General features: G+C 44.0%; 1 protein-coding gene across 3 annotated transcripts in view; it reads right to left on the bottom strand.

The window, feature by feature from the left end:
• Positions 1–318: 318 nt before the first annotated feature.
• The window catches only part of LOC129860978 (DALR anticodon-binding domain-containing protein 3-like), a 37,349-nt gene continuing 19,431 nt past the window's right edge, over positions 319–18,236 (bottom strand). Inside the window, exons 9-13 of one of the 3 annotated variants that reach the window (XM_055931958.1) lie at positions 11,361–11,487; positions 10,766–10,824; positions 10,216–10,329; positions 8,518–8,586; positions 319–8,187 (exon numbers count right to left, since the gene is read on the bottom strand). In XM_055931958.1, coding sequence (XP_055787933.1) covers positions 8,056–8,187; positions 8,518–8,586; positions 10,216–10,329; positions 10,766–10,824; positions 11,361–11,487 — 501 coding nt within the window. In that variant the 3' untranslated portion in view covers positions 319–8,055. Of the gene's footprint in view, positions 8,188–8,517; positions 8,587–10,215; positions 10,683–10,765; positions 10,825–11,360; positions 11,488–18,236 lie in introns of those variants that run through there. The other 2 variants (XM_055931961.1, XM_055931959.1) reach the window with 2 other exon arrangements.

The raw sequence follows: 18,236 nt of genomic DNA, 5'->3' as shown, positions 1-18,236 counted from the left end.
TCTAGCCAGTATATGGCAATCTGAGTATGAATTTAATCACAAATATGAAAGAGAATGGTTAATAAACTATGGGAAATCAACTAGGCTTCAGTGCTGTAAACATACTGCCTTTTATTCCCCTGCTAAATGGATAAATAAAACTGCTGGAGTCAGAAACAGCTGATTCCACATAGTTCAGTGTAACACTGAACTTAGTGTCACCCCATACATCTGCTCTGTAAAACCCTGTCTCTCAAGAGGTTTGGTCTGGCGTCAGCAAACCGTGTCTCCACCTTGCGTCGGGAAGACTGTGGGGGTAAAAGAGCAGAGGTGTGTGTATAGAGATATGAGGTGTATTTATTAGGCACTAAACAGAAGGAAACAGAATTAAACAGGGAGTGACTACCAAAATATGTCTAATCAGAAAGGCTCAAATTCATTTTACATTGCAAAGCATTTTACTACAGTGTGTCATAATGAATAGTTCAGTGGAGGCTGGTAGGAGGACCTATAGGAGGGCAGGCTCATTGTAATGTCTGGAATGGTATAAAACCATATGTTTGACTCCACTCCATTCCAGCAATTACAATGAGCCTGTCCTCCTGTAGCTCTGGAATATGTTGACCCATGGTGGTGGTGGTGTTGGGAGGCCAGACAGCTGAAGCCTGTGGAGAGCTCCAACGCCAGCTGTTCCATCTCATTATGGGGGGGGGGGGTCAAAAGGAAACCAGGGGGGGAGGGGAAAATAATCACTACATCTTTCATACAGAGAGCATAGAGCTTGGTGTGGCAGGACCAGCTAATGAGGAGAGAGCTCTTACATCCCCCAATTATTCTCAATAGTCGCCAACGTGGGGAAGAATCTAATTAGGTGGCCCCGTCACCCATTTTAATTGCCTAGGGTGAACTTGAGCATCCATGTACCTTTCTTTTATTAGCGCTATGATTGGGTAAATTATCTGATATTGCCTACAAATGAATTATTCTCATAACCAATTATTTCCGTAATCCCCAGGCATTATCCAACCATCTATTGATTTTTCCCTGTAACTTGTCACACTTAAAGCTGGAATACTTAGCTGCTAAATACATTTTTGGACTTATAAATGAATTATATATACCAATTGATTCTTGAAGAATATAACATACGCCTCATGAGTTTAGTTCAACTGTCGTACCGCATCAAAACCCAAAATATAAGCTTGTTTTACTCCAATGTTTGTAAACAATATATACTGAACAAAAATATAAATGCAACATTTTCTAAGATTTTACTTAGTTACAGTTCATATAAGGAAATCAGTCAATTGAAATAAATAATTTAGGCCCAAATCTATGGATTTTACATGACTGGGCAGGGGTGCAGCCATGGGTGGGCATTGGAGGGCACAGGGCCACCCAATCAGAATGAGTTTTCCTCCACTAAAGGGCTTTATTAAAGACAGACATACTCAACACCCCTCCCCCTCGGATGATTCCGCAGGTGAAGAAGCCGGATGTGGTGGTCCTGAGCTGGCGTGGTTACACGTGATCTGCGGTTGTGAAGCCGGACCTCTGGCAACAGCTCTGGTGGACATTCCTGCAGCCGCATGCCAATTGCACACTCCCTCAACATGAGACATCTGTGGCATTGTGTTGTGTGACAAAACTGCTCATTTTACAAGTGACCTTTTAATGTCCCCAGCACAAGGTGTACTTGTGTAATGATCATGTTTAATCAGCTTCTTGAGATGTCACACCTGGCAGGTGGATGGATTATCTTGGCAAAGGAGAAATGTTCACTAACAGGGATGTAAACAAATTTGTGCACGTTTGAGAGAAATAAGCATTTTGTGCATATGGAACATTTCTGAGATTTTTTATTTCAGTTCATGAAACATGGGACTAACACTTTACATGTTGCATTTATATTTTTGTTCAGTGTAAACAAACACTGTATAGCCTCAAAACATGGTTAAAACTATAATTGTGATATCATGGATGGCCAGTCCATGCATCCATAGCTCTGTCTATGAATTTGAGGGTGGTTAATCTTCTTCAGGCACATCCTTCAGCTTTTACCAAATCAAAGTCAGGGTGACCGCTTTGTTATTGGTTCAATTAAGGATTCTAGCGTAAAATGACAAATAGTGGAACACAGTGCTGCAATATGACACCTACAAATCTTCACACACAGCAGCAGGGTCACCGAGGTTAACACTCATTTATTGATCAAATCAGTGAAGGTGAAAAATATATTGATCTGATGCACTGTTGACAAAAACTTTGTGGATGAGAGTTAGAGAGAGCGAAAAATAGTCTGACCCAAGATTCACGTACACCACGAACACACAAAACGTACACGATAATAAATGTCCAAGATATGGCACAGAGCGACAATGGAGAAGTGGGGTCTGGCGCAGTGCAGTATAGTATGTACTATGGCACAGGAGAAGTACTGCAGTGGTGGTGGTGGAGGGTTAGTCCATGGCACATATACAACGCAGTCGGGAAGTATTCAGACACACACACACCCCATAATGACAAAGCAAAAACAGGTTTGTAGAAATGTTTGCAAATTTATTAACAATAAAAAACTGAAATACCAAAAAATGCTGCATTGAAGGTCCCCAAGAACACAGTGTTCTCAATCATTCTTAAATGGAAGAAGTTTGGAACCACCAAGACTCTTTCTAGAGCTGGCCGCAAGGCCAAACTGAGCAATCGGGGGAGAAGGGCCTTAATGGCCTTGGTCAGGGACCAAGAACCCAATGGTCACTGACAGAGCTCCAGAGTTCCTCTGTGTAGATGGGAGAACCTTCCAGAAAAACAATCATCATCTCCGCAGCACTCCACCAATCAGGCCTTTATGGTAGAGTGGCCAGACGGAAGCCACTCCTCAGTAAAAGGCACGTTAGTCTGCTTGGAGTTTGCCAAAAGGCACCTAAAAGAAAAGAGTAAAGCTATGAGAAACTAAATTCTCTGGTCTGATGAAACCAAGATTGAACTCTTTGGCCTGAACGCTAAGTGTCACTTCCGGAGGAAACCTGGCACCATCCCTACGGTGAAGCATTGTGGCAGCATCATGTGGGGATGTTATTCAGCGGCAGGGACTGGGAGACTAGCCAGGATCGAAGGAAAGATTGACAGAGCAAAGTACGGAGATCCTTGATGAAAACCTGCTCCAGAGTGCTCAGGACCTCAGACTGGGGTGAAGGTTCACCCTCCAACAGGACAACGACCCTAAGCAAATAGGCAAGGCAACGCAGGAATGGCTTCGGGACAAGACTGAATGTCCTTGAGTGGCCCAGCCAGAGCCCGGACTCGAACCCGATCGAACATCTCTGGAAAGACCTGAAAATAGCTGTGCAGCGACGCTCCCCATCCAATCTGACAGAGCTTGAGAGGATCTGCAGAGAAGAAATGGGAGAAACTCCCCAAATAAAGGTGTGTCAAGCTTGCAGCGTCATACTTAAGATGACTTAAAAACGGATTAAAGACGGCGCCGAAGAACATGGCTGATGTTTTACATTTTCTCAACCAGTTGTGCAATTTTTTTTTTTTTTTTGCATAACTTATTTTTTAACTTATTGTGTACATAATGTTGCTGCTACCGCCTCTTATGACCGAAAATAATTTCTGGACATCAGAAAAGTGATTACTCACCACGTACTGGATGAAACTTTTTCCTTCATCAAGTCTGACGAGAGGGATATCCTGCTCTCACTGAAACAGGCCCAGATCCACGCCTTTTGCGTGAAGAAAATACGCCGGAAAAGGGGACGCAGATCGGGGATCCTTCTGAGAAGCCAGAGGCGAGCGAGTAAACTCCCAATGCCTTCCATTATCCTTACTAACGTGCAATCGTTAGAAAATAAAATTAATGACCTATTATTAAGATTATCCTACCAATGGGACATTAAAAACGGTAACATCCTATGTTTCACTGAGAAGTGGCTGAACGAAGAAACAGACAATATAGAGCTGGTGGGATTTTCCATGCACCGGCAGAACAGAGACGCTACCTCTGGTAAGACGAGGGGTGGGGGTGTGTGTCTTTTTGTCAGTAACAGCTGGTGCGGGATGTCTAATATTAAAGAAGTCTCGAGGTAATGCTAGCCTGAGGTAAAGCACCTTATGATAAATTGTTGACCACATTATCTACCAAGAGAGTTCTCATCTGTATTATTCGTAGCTGTCTATTTACCATCACAAAGCGAAGCTGGCACTAAGACTGCTCTCAACCAACTCTATAAGGCCATAATCAAAGAAGAAAATGCTCATCCAGAAGCGGCGCTCCTAGTGGCCAGGGACTTTAATGCAGGCAAACTTAAATCAGTTTAACCAAATTTTTACAAGCATGTCACATGCGCAACCAGAAAAAGAAAAATCCAAGACCACCTTTACTCCACACAGAGATGCATTCAAAGCTCTCCCCCACCTTCCATTTGTCAAATCTGACCACAATTCCATCCTCCTGATTCCTGCTTACCAGCAAAAACTAAAGCAGGAAGTACCATTTACAATACATTTAAGTCATTTAGCAGACGCTCTTAACCAGAGCGACTTACAAATTGGTACCAGTGACTCACTCAATACGGAACTGGTTAGATGACACGGATGATACACTACAGGACTGTTTTGCTAGCAGACTGGAATATGTTCCGGGATTCAGCCAATGGAATTGAGGAATACACCACCTCAGTCATTGGCTTCATCAATAAGTGCATCAACGACGTCGTCCCTACAGTGACTGTACGTACATATCCCAACCAGAAGCCATGGATTACAGGCAACATCCGGATTGAGCTAAAGGCTAGAGCTGCCACTTTTAAGGAGCGGGAGACAAATCCGGACGCTTCTAAGAAATCCCGCTATGCCCTTAGACGAACCATCAAATAAGCAAAGTGTCAATACAGGATTAAGATTGAATCCTACTACACCAGCTCCGACGCTCGTTGGATGTGGCAGGGCTTGAAAACTTTTACGGACTACAAAGGGAAACCCAGACGCGAGCTTCCCAGTGACGTGAGCCTACCAGACGAGCTAAATGCATTTTATGCTCGCGTCGAGGCAAGCAACACTGAAGCATGCACGAGAACACCAGCTGTTCTGAATGACTGTGTGATAACGCTCTCGGTAGCCGAAGTGAACAAAACCTTTAAAACAGGTCAACATTCACAAAGCCGCTGGGCCAGACGGATTACCAGGACGTGTACTCAAAGCATGCGCGGACCAACTGTCAGGTGTCTTCACTGATATTTTCAACCTCTCCCTGACAGAGTCTGTAATAGCTACATGTTTCAAGCAGACCACCATAGTCCCTGTGCCCAAGGGAGCGAAGGTAACCTGCCTAAATGATAACCGCCCCGTGGCACTCACATCGGTAGCCATGAAGTGCTTTGAAAGGCTGGTCATGGCTCACATCAACAGCATCATCCCGGATACTCTCCACCCACTCCAATTCGCATACCACCCCAACAGATCCACAGGTGACGCAACCTCAATCGCACTCCACACTGCACCTTCTCACCTGGACAAAAGGAACACCTATGTGAGAATGCTGTTCATCGACTACAGCTCAGCGCTCAACACCATAGTGCCCACAAAGCTCATCACTAAGCTAAGGCCTCTGGGACTAAACACCTCCCTCTGCAACTGGATCCTGGACTTTCTGACGGGCCGCCCCCAGGTGGTAAGAGTAGGCAACAATACGTCTGCCACGCTGATCCTTAACACTGGGGCCCCTAAGGGGTGTGTACTTAGTCCCCTCCTGTATTTCCTGTTCACCCAAGACCGTGTGGCCAAACACGACTCCAACACCATCATTAAGTTTGCTGACGACAACAGTGTAGGCCTGATCACCGACAGCGATGAGACGGCCTATAGGGAGGTGGTCAGAACTGGCAGGTGGTGCCAGGACAACAACCTCTCTCTCAATGTGAGCAAGACAAAGGAGCTGATCGTGGACTACAGGAAAAGGAGGGCCGAACAGGCCGCCATTAACATCGACGGGGCTGTAGTGGAGAGAGTCGAGAGTTAAGTTCATTGGTGTCCACATCATCAACGAACTATCATGGTCCAAACATCCCAAGACAGTCGTGAAGAGGGCACGGCAAAACCTTTCCCCCCCCTCAGGAGACTGAAAAGATTTGGCATGGGCCGCCAGATCCTCAAAAGGTTCTACAGCTGCACCATCGAGAGCATCCTGACCGGTTGCATCACCGCCTGGTATGGTAACTGCTCAGCATCTGACCGTAAGGCGCTACAGAGGGTAGTGCGAACGGCCCAGTACATCACTGGGGCCAAGCTTCCTGCCATCCAGGACCTATATAAATAGGCGTGTCAGAGGAAAGCCGATAAATTGTCAGAGACTCCAGTCACCCAAATTATAGACTGTTTTCTCTGCTTCCGCACGGCAAGCGGTACCGGAGCGCAAAGTCTAGGACCAAAAGGCTCCTTAACAGCTTCTACCCCCAAGCCATTAGACTGCTAAACAATTCATAAAAATCGCCACTGGACAATTTACATTGACACCACCCCCCCCCTGCTGCTACTCACTGTTTGTTTGTTAGGGTGTGTTTCGTGTGTATGCTTTGAAAGTAAATGTGTATATCTACATGTTACCTCTTGGTGGGTTGGGGGAGAAAAGATAAGCCATTCTAGTTAAATTTGTATTTTGTTTCTGTTAAGTCTTTAGTGACATGGAAAGAAGTACAGTCTGCTGTCATTCTGATCTAAGAATATTACTCCTGCTTATTAAGAAGAAAAAATACATCTGTTTAACTTTGTAAACTAAAGGTGTGTTTAGAATTATTTTTGTTGTATTAATGCTATTTAATCTCTCCTCAGACTAATATTATTCTGTTTGTCCTGGGGGTACCTTTGCCACTGTTCCACCCCTTGTGTATTGCGCTGTCATGGTGTATTTGTAACACCTGTTACCTATGCACTTCGCCCCCACCTACATGTACTGATTACCTCAACTAGCCTGTACCCCGACTCGGGCCCCGGCGCTCCCTGTAAATAGCCTCGTTATCGTTATTGTGTTACTTTTTATTATTACTTTAAATTTTAGCCTACTTGGTAAATATTTTCTTCTTCTTGAACTGCACTGTTGGTTAAGGGCTTGTAAGTAAGCATTTCATGGTAAAGTCTACACTTGTTGTATTCAGCGCATGTGGCAAATAAAGTTAGATTTTTGATTTGATTTGAGCCTGTAATCACTGTTAAAGGTGCTTCAACAAAACACTAAGTAAAGGGTCTGAACACTTATGTAAATGTCCTATTTTCATATATTTTTTTAAATACATTTGCCAAACACTCTAAAAACCTGTTTTTGCTTTTTCATTATGGGATATTGTGTGTCGATTGATGAAAAAAAAAAAAAAAATGTAATCAATTTTAGAATAAGGTTGTAACGTAACAAAATGTGGAAAAAGTCAAGGGGTCTGAAAAATCCAAATGCACTGTATGTGTGTGTGTGAGATACACACCCACACACACACACACACACACACACATCATACTGAGACAGTCAGTTCAAGTAGAAGGAGGGGGGAAGGTAGGGGAGCGTAAATGGCTCATGGCCAGGAGCAATATCTAGTGATGAGGGCGGGGGCAGTGCTTACAGTGTACATGCAGAGTCTGTGTAAATACCAATGGCTCTGGGGCAGTGTTTGTTAGTGGAAAATCATCTATGGTATTGTATAAGGGAAGACTGAAGATGATCATTGGTTCAAAGGCAGTGAGTGTCTATGGTAGAGGCTGTACCTGTGGTACATCAGAGATACTGGTGATAAGACTGGGGAGACAAATACTTCACTGTAGAGTGAATCATTTATACACCTTCTTTTATCAGCAATAAATAGAGTGGGTGTAATATAGGGTGTAAGTATATGGGGGCGTAACAGATCTTCAATTTGGAGAAAATAAAAGCCTATTGCTAACTACAGTATTACCTTTGGGCAGTAAAAGTGGCATTTCTATGTCAATTTCATCTATGGGATAGGCTAGTGATATTTTTGTCTGTTAATGGGCCTTATATTTGGGCAGTTCATGGGGCTATAGTTGGGGAATTTGGGTCAGTTCTTGGGGCTATAATTCTGGCTTTCGTTGTGGAATGGGAGGAAGGTGAAGAGTGTCTAGTGCGCTATGGTAGAGCTCTCTTAGTGCTCTCAACAACTGCAGCCGACAAAACATCTGATTGAAGAGGTGAGGCAACGGCTCCTGTAGAGGGGGAAAGAGGGGATATAGTGAGAGACAGTTTGAAAAAGAGGGGGGAGGGGTTTTGTATGGACTGAACTTGGTGTGAACTAATCAGTTTAAATCAAAAATCATCTGTGCTGTCTATCAGTACACCATGTTTTCAGGCCTGGTATGGTCGGTCATAGGCCATTAACACAATGTGCCAAACATCAAGGGGCATCACACATGCAAACAGATATGTAATTCTGCATACTGCGAGACCACATGCTGTAATTAAACCTAACCTAAATTAACTACCCCCACCCTCAACACAGACAGACAATCATAGCGGAAAAATTAGGGAGTGCTCACCCCAAGGACGTGGACTCTGTTGTAATAGGAGCTAAAATCCTTACTGAGGGACACCAGGAACTTGCAGATCTGGGAGACACATTGCACACACATTACACACACATTATATGAGCATTCATTTACCTACTGTTCAAGTCAAAAGTTTGGACACCTACTTATTCAAGGGTTTTTATTTTTAATGTTCTCGACATTGTAGAATAGTGAAGACATCAAAACTATGAAATAACACATGAAATCATGTAGTAACCAAAAATGGTGTTAAATCAAAATATATTTTATAATTCTTCAAAGTTGCCACCCTTTGCCTTGATGACAGCTTTGCACACTAGTCGTTCTTTCAATCAGCTTCACCTGGAATGCTTTTCCAACAGTCTTGAAGGAGTTCCCACATGTGCTGTGCACTTGTTGGCTGCTTTTCCTTCACTCTGCGGTCCAACTCATCCCAAACCATCTCAATTGGGTTAAGGTCAGGTGATTGTGGAGGCCAGGTCATCTGATGCAGCACTCCATCACTCTCCTTGGTCAAATAGCCCTTACACAGCCTGGAGGTGTGTTTTGGGTCATTGTCCTGTTGAAAAACAAATGATAGTCCCACTAAGCCCAAACCAGATGGGATGGCGTGTCGCTGCAGCATGCTGTGGTAGCCATGCTGGTTAAGTGTGCCTTGAATTCTAAATAAATCACTGACAGTGTCACCAGCAAAGCACCTCCACACTATCACACCTCCTCCTCCATGCTTCACGGTGGGAACCACACATGCAGAGATAATCTGTTCACCTACTCTGTATCACAAAGACACGGCAGTTGGAAACAAATCTCAAATTTAGACTCAAACCAAAAGGACAGATTCCCACTGGTCTAATGTACATTGCTCGTGTTTCTTGGCCCAAGCAAGTCTCTTCTTATTGGTGTCCTTTAGTAGTGGTTTCTCTGCAGCAATTCGACCATGAAGGCCTGATTCACACAGTCTCCTCTAAACAGTTAATGTTGAGATGTATCTGTTACTTGAACTCTGTGAAGCATTTATTTGGGCTGCAATTTCTGAGGCCGGTAACTCTAATGAACTTATCCGCTGCAACGGAGATAACTCTGGGTCTTCCTTTCCTGTGGCGGTCCTCATGAGAGCCAGTTTCATTATAGCACTTGATGGTTTTTGCGACTGCACTTAAAGAAAATTGCAAAGTTCTTGACATTATCCGGATTGACTGACCTTAATGTCTTAAAGTAATGATGGGCTGTCATTTCTCTTTGCTTATTTCAGCTGTTCTTGCAATAATATGGACTTGGTATTTTACCAAATAGGGCCATCTCTGTATACCACCCCTACCTTGTCACAACACAACTGATTGGCTCAAACGCATTAAGGAAAGAAATTCCACAAATTCACAAGGCACACCTGTTAATTGAAATGCATTACAGGTGACTACCTCATGAAGCTGGTTGAGAGAATGCCAAGTGTGCAAAGCTGTCATCAAGGCAAAGGGTGGCTACTTTGAAGAATCTCAAATATAAAATATATATTTGTTTAACACTTTTTTGGTTACTACATAAATACATGTGTTATTTCATAATTTTGATGTCTTAACTATTATTCTACAATGTAGAAAACAGTAAAAAGAAAACCCCTGGAATTAGTAGGTGTGTCCAAACTGACAAACTGATTTTTCAAATGCACTTGTATATTATTTTAAATCTCACCTGTTCAGTCTTCAGGTTGACTCTGGCCCCTCCATCACACCCCAACGTCTGTCCTGTTTGGTCGAGAAGCTCCGAGAATGGAATGAGGTAATCGAACAGAAGAAGCCACTCCCCCTATGAAACAGGAAAAGGCACCATGACTGTGGAGAATAGCAATCTCTGGAGGACCAGAGTACAAATGAAACACAGATATCTAGGCCCATATTCACAAAGCACCTCAGAGGAGAAGTGCTGGGAAGAATCCAGGATCAGGTCCTCCTCCATCCCACAGGTTTGTGGCACCTTAATTGGATAGAACGAGCTTGTGGTAATGACTGGAGCGGAATAAGTGGAATGGTATAAAATACATCAAACACATAGCTTCCATGGTTTCCAGGTGTTTGACGCCATTCCATTCTCTCTGTTCCGGCCATTTTTGTGAGCTGTCCTCCCCTCAGCAGCCTCCTGTGCCCCGTCCATGTAATGACCTAAAAGGCAAAACTGATCCTTGATCAGCACAGGCTCTGTAATGTGTGCTGTGGAGCAGTCATTTAACCAATGATAGACCTACCTCTTCTTTTAGAGCTGAGAAGTCCAACTGGGAGCCCTCTGGGATTTCAGGGTAAAGTCCTGTAGGATGCAAATAAGGAGGAACTGAACATGCAGCATGAGAAAGACCGAGTACAATGTAGGATGTACATGTTTGCTTGGTGTGGTCTGCACTAGTACGCATATACAATATGGCAGTGTAAAGGCGGCAGGTAGCCTAGCAATACAATTGTGTGGTTCAGATGGCTCAGTTTGTGGTTTGACTACAACATTACACATATGCACTACAGTATGTGGCCTAAGTGTTTGCTGGGTCACTTTGGATAATAGCACGTTCAAAACAACTGAGCTCAAACCATGACGCCAGTGATCTTCAGGTCTGAAAGTTGGAGCTCTAGAAAGAGGCCTGTGTTCCCTAGTTGGATGACCGTTCAAATACATTTTTCTCAGTTGGAGCCAATTTATTTCACAGTTCCCAGTTGTTTTGATTGCACTGAGGTCGGAAGTCTGAGATTTCCCAGTTGTTTCGAATGCGGCATTATCAAGTCAGTCACGTCTGCTAAAGGACATCATATCCATCATCATCATCCAGTTGCCTTGCGTGTCCCCCGTCTCACCTTTCCCCACACCTCGCTCGTAGCTGTCAAATAGGGTGTGCAGCCGAGCACAGTTGTACATGACGAAGACTCCGCCTCTGAGGCCCTTGGTGGACACACTGCCTTCCCTCTGCACATCCAGAGTGACCTGTGTGTGAAAACAGCCATCAGTCTGCCAGTCAGCTCTGACTCAACACCAGCCAGACACAAACCCCCTGGAGAGCAAGGTAGGCCAGCACGCTACAGAGCTATACCAGTTCATATACAGTATGAAACCTTAGACATAAGGTTCATGAAATCAAAATCTGATCTTATTAAGTTTAACATTCATATATTAGCCATTTCTGAGACTCACTTAGATCATTCATTTGATGACACAGTAGTAGCAATACACGGATATAACATCTATAGATGAGACAGGAATACTTATGCGGAAGGTATCGATATACAGTGGGGAGAACAAGTATTTGATACACTGCCGATTTTGCAGGTTTTCCTACTTACAAAGCACGTAGAGGTCTGTAATTTTTATCATAGGTACACTTCAACTGTGAGAGACGGAATCTAAAAAAATTCCAGAAAATCACATTGTATGATTTAAGTAATTCATTTGCATTTTATTGCATGACATAAGTATTTGATTCATCAGAAAAGCAGAACTTAATATATTTGGTACAGAAATCTTTGTTTGCAATTACAGAGATCATAGGTTTCCTGTAGCTCTTGACCAGGTTTGCACACACTGCAGCAGGGATTTTGGCCCACTCCTCCATACAGACCTTCTCCAGATCCTTCAGGTTTCGGGACTTTCAGCACCCTCCAAAGATTTTCTATTGGGTTCAGGTCTGGAGACTGGCTAGGCCACTCCAGGACCTTGAGATGCTTCTTACGGAGCCACTCCTTAGTTGCTTCGGGTCGTTGTCATGCTGGAAGACCCAGCCACAACCCATCTTCAATGCTCTTACTGAGGGAAGGAGGTTGTTGGCCAAGATCTCGCGATACATGGCCCCATCCATCCTCCCCTCAATACGATGCAGTCGTCCTGTCCCCTTTGCAGAAAAGCATCCCCAAAGAATGATGTTTCCACCTCCATGCTTCACAGTTGGGATGGTGTTCTTGGGGTTGTACTCATCCTTCTTCTTCCTCCAAACATGGCGAGTGGAGTTTAGACCAAAAAGCTCTATTTTTGTCTCATCAGACCACATGACCTTCTCCCATTCCTCCTCTGGATCATCCAGATGGTCATTGGCAAACTTCAGACGGACCTGGACATGCGCTGGCTTGAGCAGGGGGACCTTGCGTGCGCTGCAGGATTTTAATCCATGACGGTGTAATGTGTTACTAATGGTTTTCTTTGAGACTGTGGTCCCAGCTCTCTTCAGGTCATTGACCAGGTCCTGCCGTGTAGTTCTGGCCTGATCCCTCATTGATGCCCCACGAGGTGAGATCTTGCATGGAGCCCCAGACCGAGGGTGATTGACCGTCATCTTGAACTTCTTCCATTTTTTAATAATTGCACCAACAGTTGTTGCCTTCTCACCAAGCTGCTTGCCTATTGTCCTGTAGCCCATCCCAGCCTTGTGCAGGTCTACAATTTTATCCCTGATGTCCTTACACAGCTCTCTGGTCTTGGCCATTTTGGAGAGTTTGGAGTCTGTTTGATTGAGTGTGTGGACAGGTGTCTTTTATACAGGTAACGAGATCAAACAGGTGCAGTTAATACAGGTAATGAGTGGAGAACAGGAGGGCTTCTTAAAGAAGAACTAACAGGTCTGTGAGAGCCGGAATTCTTACTGGTTGGTAGGTGATCAAATACTTATGTCATGCAATAAAATGCAAATTAATTACTTTAAAATCATACAATGTGATTTTCTGGATTTTTGTTTTAGATTCCGTCTCCCACAGTTGAAGTGTAGCTATGATAAAAAATTACAGACCTCTACATGCTTTGTAAGTAGGAAAACCTGCAAAATCGGCAGTGTCTCAAATACTTGTTCTCCCCACTGTATACTCACATACTCAAGAGCCATATCCCTGTAATGCTTACAGAAGATCTTATGTCAAGTGTTATCGAAGTGTTGTTGTTGCAGGTTCACCTGGCACATCTAAAGCCTTTTCTTTTGGGGTGTTGCTATAGGCCACCAAGTCCTAAAGTCAGTATCTAAAAAATGTGTGAAATGCTTGATAGTGTATGTGATGTAAACAGATAGGGCTACTTTCTTGGGGACCTGAATATTGACTGGTTTATCAAGCTGTCTGCTCATGAGGAAGGTTCTCACTGTAACCAGTGCCTGTAATCTGGTTCAGGTTATTAATCACCCTACCAGAGTGTTTACAAACACTACAGGAACAAGATCATCCACATGTATTGATCACATTTTTACTAATACTGGAGAACTTTGTTCTAAAGCTGTATCTGTACCCATTGGATGCAGTGATCACAATATAGTGGCTACATCCAGGAAAGCCAAAGTTCCAAAAGATGGGCCTAAACTATTGTATAGGAGATCATACAAAATATTTTGCTGTGACTTATGTGGATGATGTTGAAAATACACTACATGAACAAAAATGTGGCCACCTGCTCTTCGAACATCTCATTCCAAAATCATGGTCTTTAATATGGAGTTAATCCCCCCCCTTTGCTGCTATAACAGCCTCCACTCTTCTGGGAAGGCTTTCCACTAGATGTTGCAACATTGCTGTGGGGACTTGCTTCCATTCATCTGCAAGAGCATTAGTGAGGTCAGGCACTGATGTTAGGCGATTAGGCCTGGCTCGCAGTCAGCATTCCAATTCATCCCAAAGGTGTTCGACGGGGTTGAGGTCAGGGCTCTGTGCAGGCCAGTCAAGTTCTTCCACACCGATCTCGACAAAACATTTCTGTATGGACCTCTCTTTGTGTACGGGGGTATTGTCATGCTGAAATACGAAAGGGCCTTCCCCAAACTGTTGCCACAAAGTTGGAATCGTCTAGAATGTCACTGTTACGCACGCCTCTTGGAGGAGGGAACACAACACCCTGCTACTCTCAACTCACTGCGGAGTGAAAGAGGTATGTGATTGTAGGTGCAGGTAAGGATGACAGAGGCAGAGTAGTTTACCATTAACATGAAATGTATTGTCACACGGTAATTTGGGAAAAAGGGCTGGTCGGAACCAAAGCAAAGAAAGTAAAAGTTAGAGCACCCTCTCCTACCTTACCTACCCACAACTTATCTATTCTTAACGCCACCTGCCGTGCTAACCAAAATGCAGGGGGTGGTCCGCCCAGGTCTTACCTAGTGTGCATAGACAGAGTACATACTACGGGTATATATGTATGCCCACAGGCCTCTTGCCTAAGCACTCTCAAGGTGCCTTCACCTTCACACCTGGGAACAAATGAAACAGAATAATACAAACAATTTCAATAATCAAAAACGGTCCTTTTGACAAACATACCTCAGCAGGATCTGCTACAAAATACTTTGAGCAACAACCAACACAGGACATCAAAGAAGCTCTCTGAGCAACAACCAACACAAGACATACCAATAAGCTCTCTCTGAGCAAAGGAACACTGGCTTTTATACAGCTGGAGGGGGAGTCTGCAATTGCAGACAGCTGTATCCCTTAACAAGAGGGCGGGATCAGACCTACAATCTGCAATGGGGGCAACCAATCAGCTGCTTGGGGGAATCAAGGAAGCCATTTCCTGAAATACATACAAACCCACAACAACACAGAAACTGGAGAACGTAACAGTCACTGTATGCTGTAGCTTTATGATTTCCCTTCAGTGTAACTAAGGGGCCTAGCCCAAACCATGAAAAACAGCCCCAGACCATTATTCCTCCTCCACCAAACTTTACAGTTGGCACTATGCATTGGGACAGGTTGCATTCTCCTGGCAACCGCCAAACCCAAATTTGTCTGTCGGGCTGCCAGATGGTGAAGCGTGATTCGTCACTCCAAAGAACACGTTTCCACTGCTCCAGAGTACAATGGCGGCGAGCTTTACACCACTCCAGCCGACTCGTGGCATTGCGCATGGTGATCTTAGGCTTGTGTGCAGCTGCTCGGCCATGGAAACCCACTTCATGAATCTCACGACAAACAGTTGTGCTGACGTTGCTTCCAGAGGCAGTTTGAAACTCGGTAGTGAGTGTTGCAACTGAGGACAGGAGATTTTTACGTGCCACGGGCTTCAGCGGTCCCGTTCTGTGAGCTTGTGTGGCCTACCACTTTGCAGCAGAGGCGTTGTTGCTCCTAGACGTTTCCACTTCACAATAACAGCACTTACAGTTGACCGAGACAGCTCCAGCAGGGCAGACATTTGAAGAACTGACTTGTTGGAAAGGCGGAATCCTATGACCGTGCCATGTTGAAAGTAACGGAGCTCTTCAGTAAGGCCATTCTACTGCCAATGTGTCTCGAAGGACAAGTACATTAGTGTCTAGTTTGAGAAACAGACGCCTCACAGTCCTCAACTGGCAGCTTCATTAAATAGTACCCGCAATACACCAGTCTCAACGTCAACAGTAAGAGGCGACTGCCTTTTGCTGGCCTTCTAGGCAGAGATGCAAAGAAAGGGAGTAGTACACAGCATTGTACGAGATCTTCAGTTTCTTGGCAATTTCTTGCATGGAATAGCCTTCATTTCTCAGAACAAGAATAGACTGGTGAGTTTTAGAAGAAAGTGCTTTGTTTCTGGCCATTTTGAGCCTGTAATCAAACCCACTAATGCTGATGCTCCAGATATTCAACTAGTCTAAAGAAGGACAGTTTTATTGCTTCTTTAAATGTCCACAACATTTTTCAGCTGTGCTAACATAATTGTAAACGTTTTTCTATGACCAATTAACCTTTTAAAATGACAAACTTGGATTAGCTAACACAACGTGCCATTGGAAGACAGGAGTGATGGTTGCTGATAATGGGCCTCTATCTACATAGGCGTACATTCCATAAAATTAAAAAAGCCATTTCCAGCTACAATAGTGTGCTTCTCTTTCAAAAACAAGGACATTCCTAAGTGATGCCAAACTTTTGAATGGTTGTGTACATAAGAACGAATCGAGCGGGTCTAACATTTGATAGAAATCCTTAAGTTCTAGACCTCAGGTGAATCTGGTGTGGTGTGGCTGTTGAACAAGTTGAGGAGACGAAATGACTTGGTGTTACCTTCGATTGTAAACTGTCATGGTCAAAACATGTATACTGAACAAAAATATAAACGCAACATGTAAAGTGTTGGCCCTAAGTTTCATGAGCTGAAATAAAAAGATAAACAGAATTTTCCATATGCACAAAAAGCTTTTCCGCCCGGGCAACGAAGGAGTGACTTCGTAAGAAGCATTTCAAGTTCCTGGAGTGGCCTAGCCAGTCTCCAGATCTCAACCCCATAGAAAATCTTTGGAGGGAGTTGAAAGTCCGTGTTGCCCAGCAACAGCCCCAAAACATCACTGCTCTAGAGGAGATCTGCATGGAGGAATGGGCCAAAATACCAGCAACAGTGTGTGAAAACCTTGTGAAGACTTACAGAAAATGTTTGACCTCTGTCATTGCCAAAAAAGGGTATATAACAAAGTATTGAGATAAACTTTTGTTATTGACCAAATACTTATTTTCCACCATAATTTGCAAATAAATTCATTAAAAATCCTACAATGTGATTATCTGGATTTTTTTTCTCATTTTGTCTGTCATAGTTGAAGTGTACCTATGATGAAAATTACAGGCTTCTCATCTTTTTAAGTGGAAGAACTTGCACAATTGGTGGCTGACTAAATACTTTTTCCCCCCACTGTAGGTTCCACTTTCAGAGGTACATCTTTTACAGTTAGGAGAAATGTCTGTTTTCATTCTATGGAGTCTCATTGGAGTGTAATAAAATTTGTACAGAAATGTGTAATTAGATTCTTTCATTTTTACATTAGTAGAGGAGCAGTATACCCTGTCGCAAACCTCCGCCCATAACTCATCACTGATAGTCAGACCAAGGTCCTTTTCCCAGATTATTTTCAAAGGAGTAAAGGAGGAGCCCTCTTTCTCAGAAAGGAGTCTATAGATATGAGAATTTGCCTTTAATGGATTGTGCTGAGCAAGAAGGGTTTCAGCTTCATTCAGCTGAGCTCTAAACCTCCTCTTGGACGTAAATGAGGAAATGACGTCAAATTTAAAGATATATACACTGCTCAAAAAAATAAAGGGAACACTTAAACAACACAATGTAACTCCAAGTCAATCACACTTCTGTGAAATCAAACTGTCCACTTAGGAAGCAACACTGATTGACAATAAATTTCACATGCTGTTGTGCAAATGGAATAGACACAAGGTGGAAATTATAGGCAATTAGCAAGACACCCCCCAAAACAGGAGTGATTCTGCAGGTGGTGACCACAGACCCCTTCTCAGTTCCTATGCTTCCTGGCTGATGTTTTGGTCACTTTTTTAATGCTGGCGGTGCTCTCACTCTAGTGGTAACATGAGACGGAGTCTACAACCCACACAAGTGGCTCAGGTAGTGCAGTTCATCCAGGATGGCACATCAATGCGAACTGTGGCAAAAAGGTTTGCTGTGTCTGTCAGCGTAGTGTCCAGAGCATGGCGGCGCTACCAGGAGACAGGCCAGTACATCAGGAGACGTGGAGGAGGCCGTAGGAGGGCAACAACCCAGCAGCGGGACCGCTACCTCCGCCTTTGTGCAAGGAGGTGCACTGCCAGCGCCCTGCAAAATGACCTCCAGCAGGCCACAAATGTGCATGTGTCTGCTCAAATGGTCAGAAACAGACTCCATGAGGGTGGTATGAGGGCCCGACGTCCACAGGTGGGGGTTGTGCTTACAGCCCAACACCGTGCAGGACGTTTGGCATTTGCCAGAGAACACCAAGATTGGCAAATTCGCCACTG

This window comes from Salvelinus fontinalis, chromosome 8 (genome assembly GCF_029448725.1).
Source record: "Salvelinus fontinalis isolate EN_2023a chromosome 8, ASM2944872v1, whole genome shotgun sequence".
NCBI classification, from domain to species: Eukaryota; Metazoa; Chordata; class Actinopteri; order Salmoniformes; family Salmonidae; genus Salvelinus; species Salvelinus fontinalis.
This window is presented reverse-complemented; position numbering and strand designations above follow the sequence as displayed.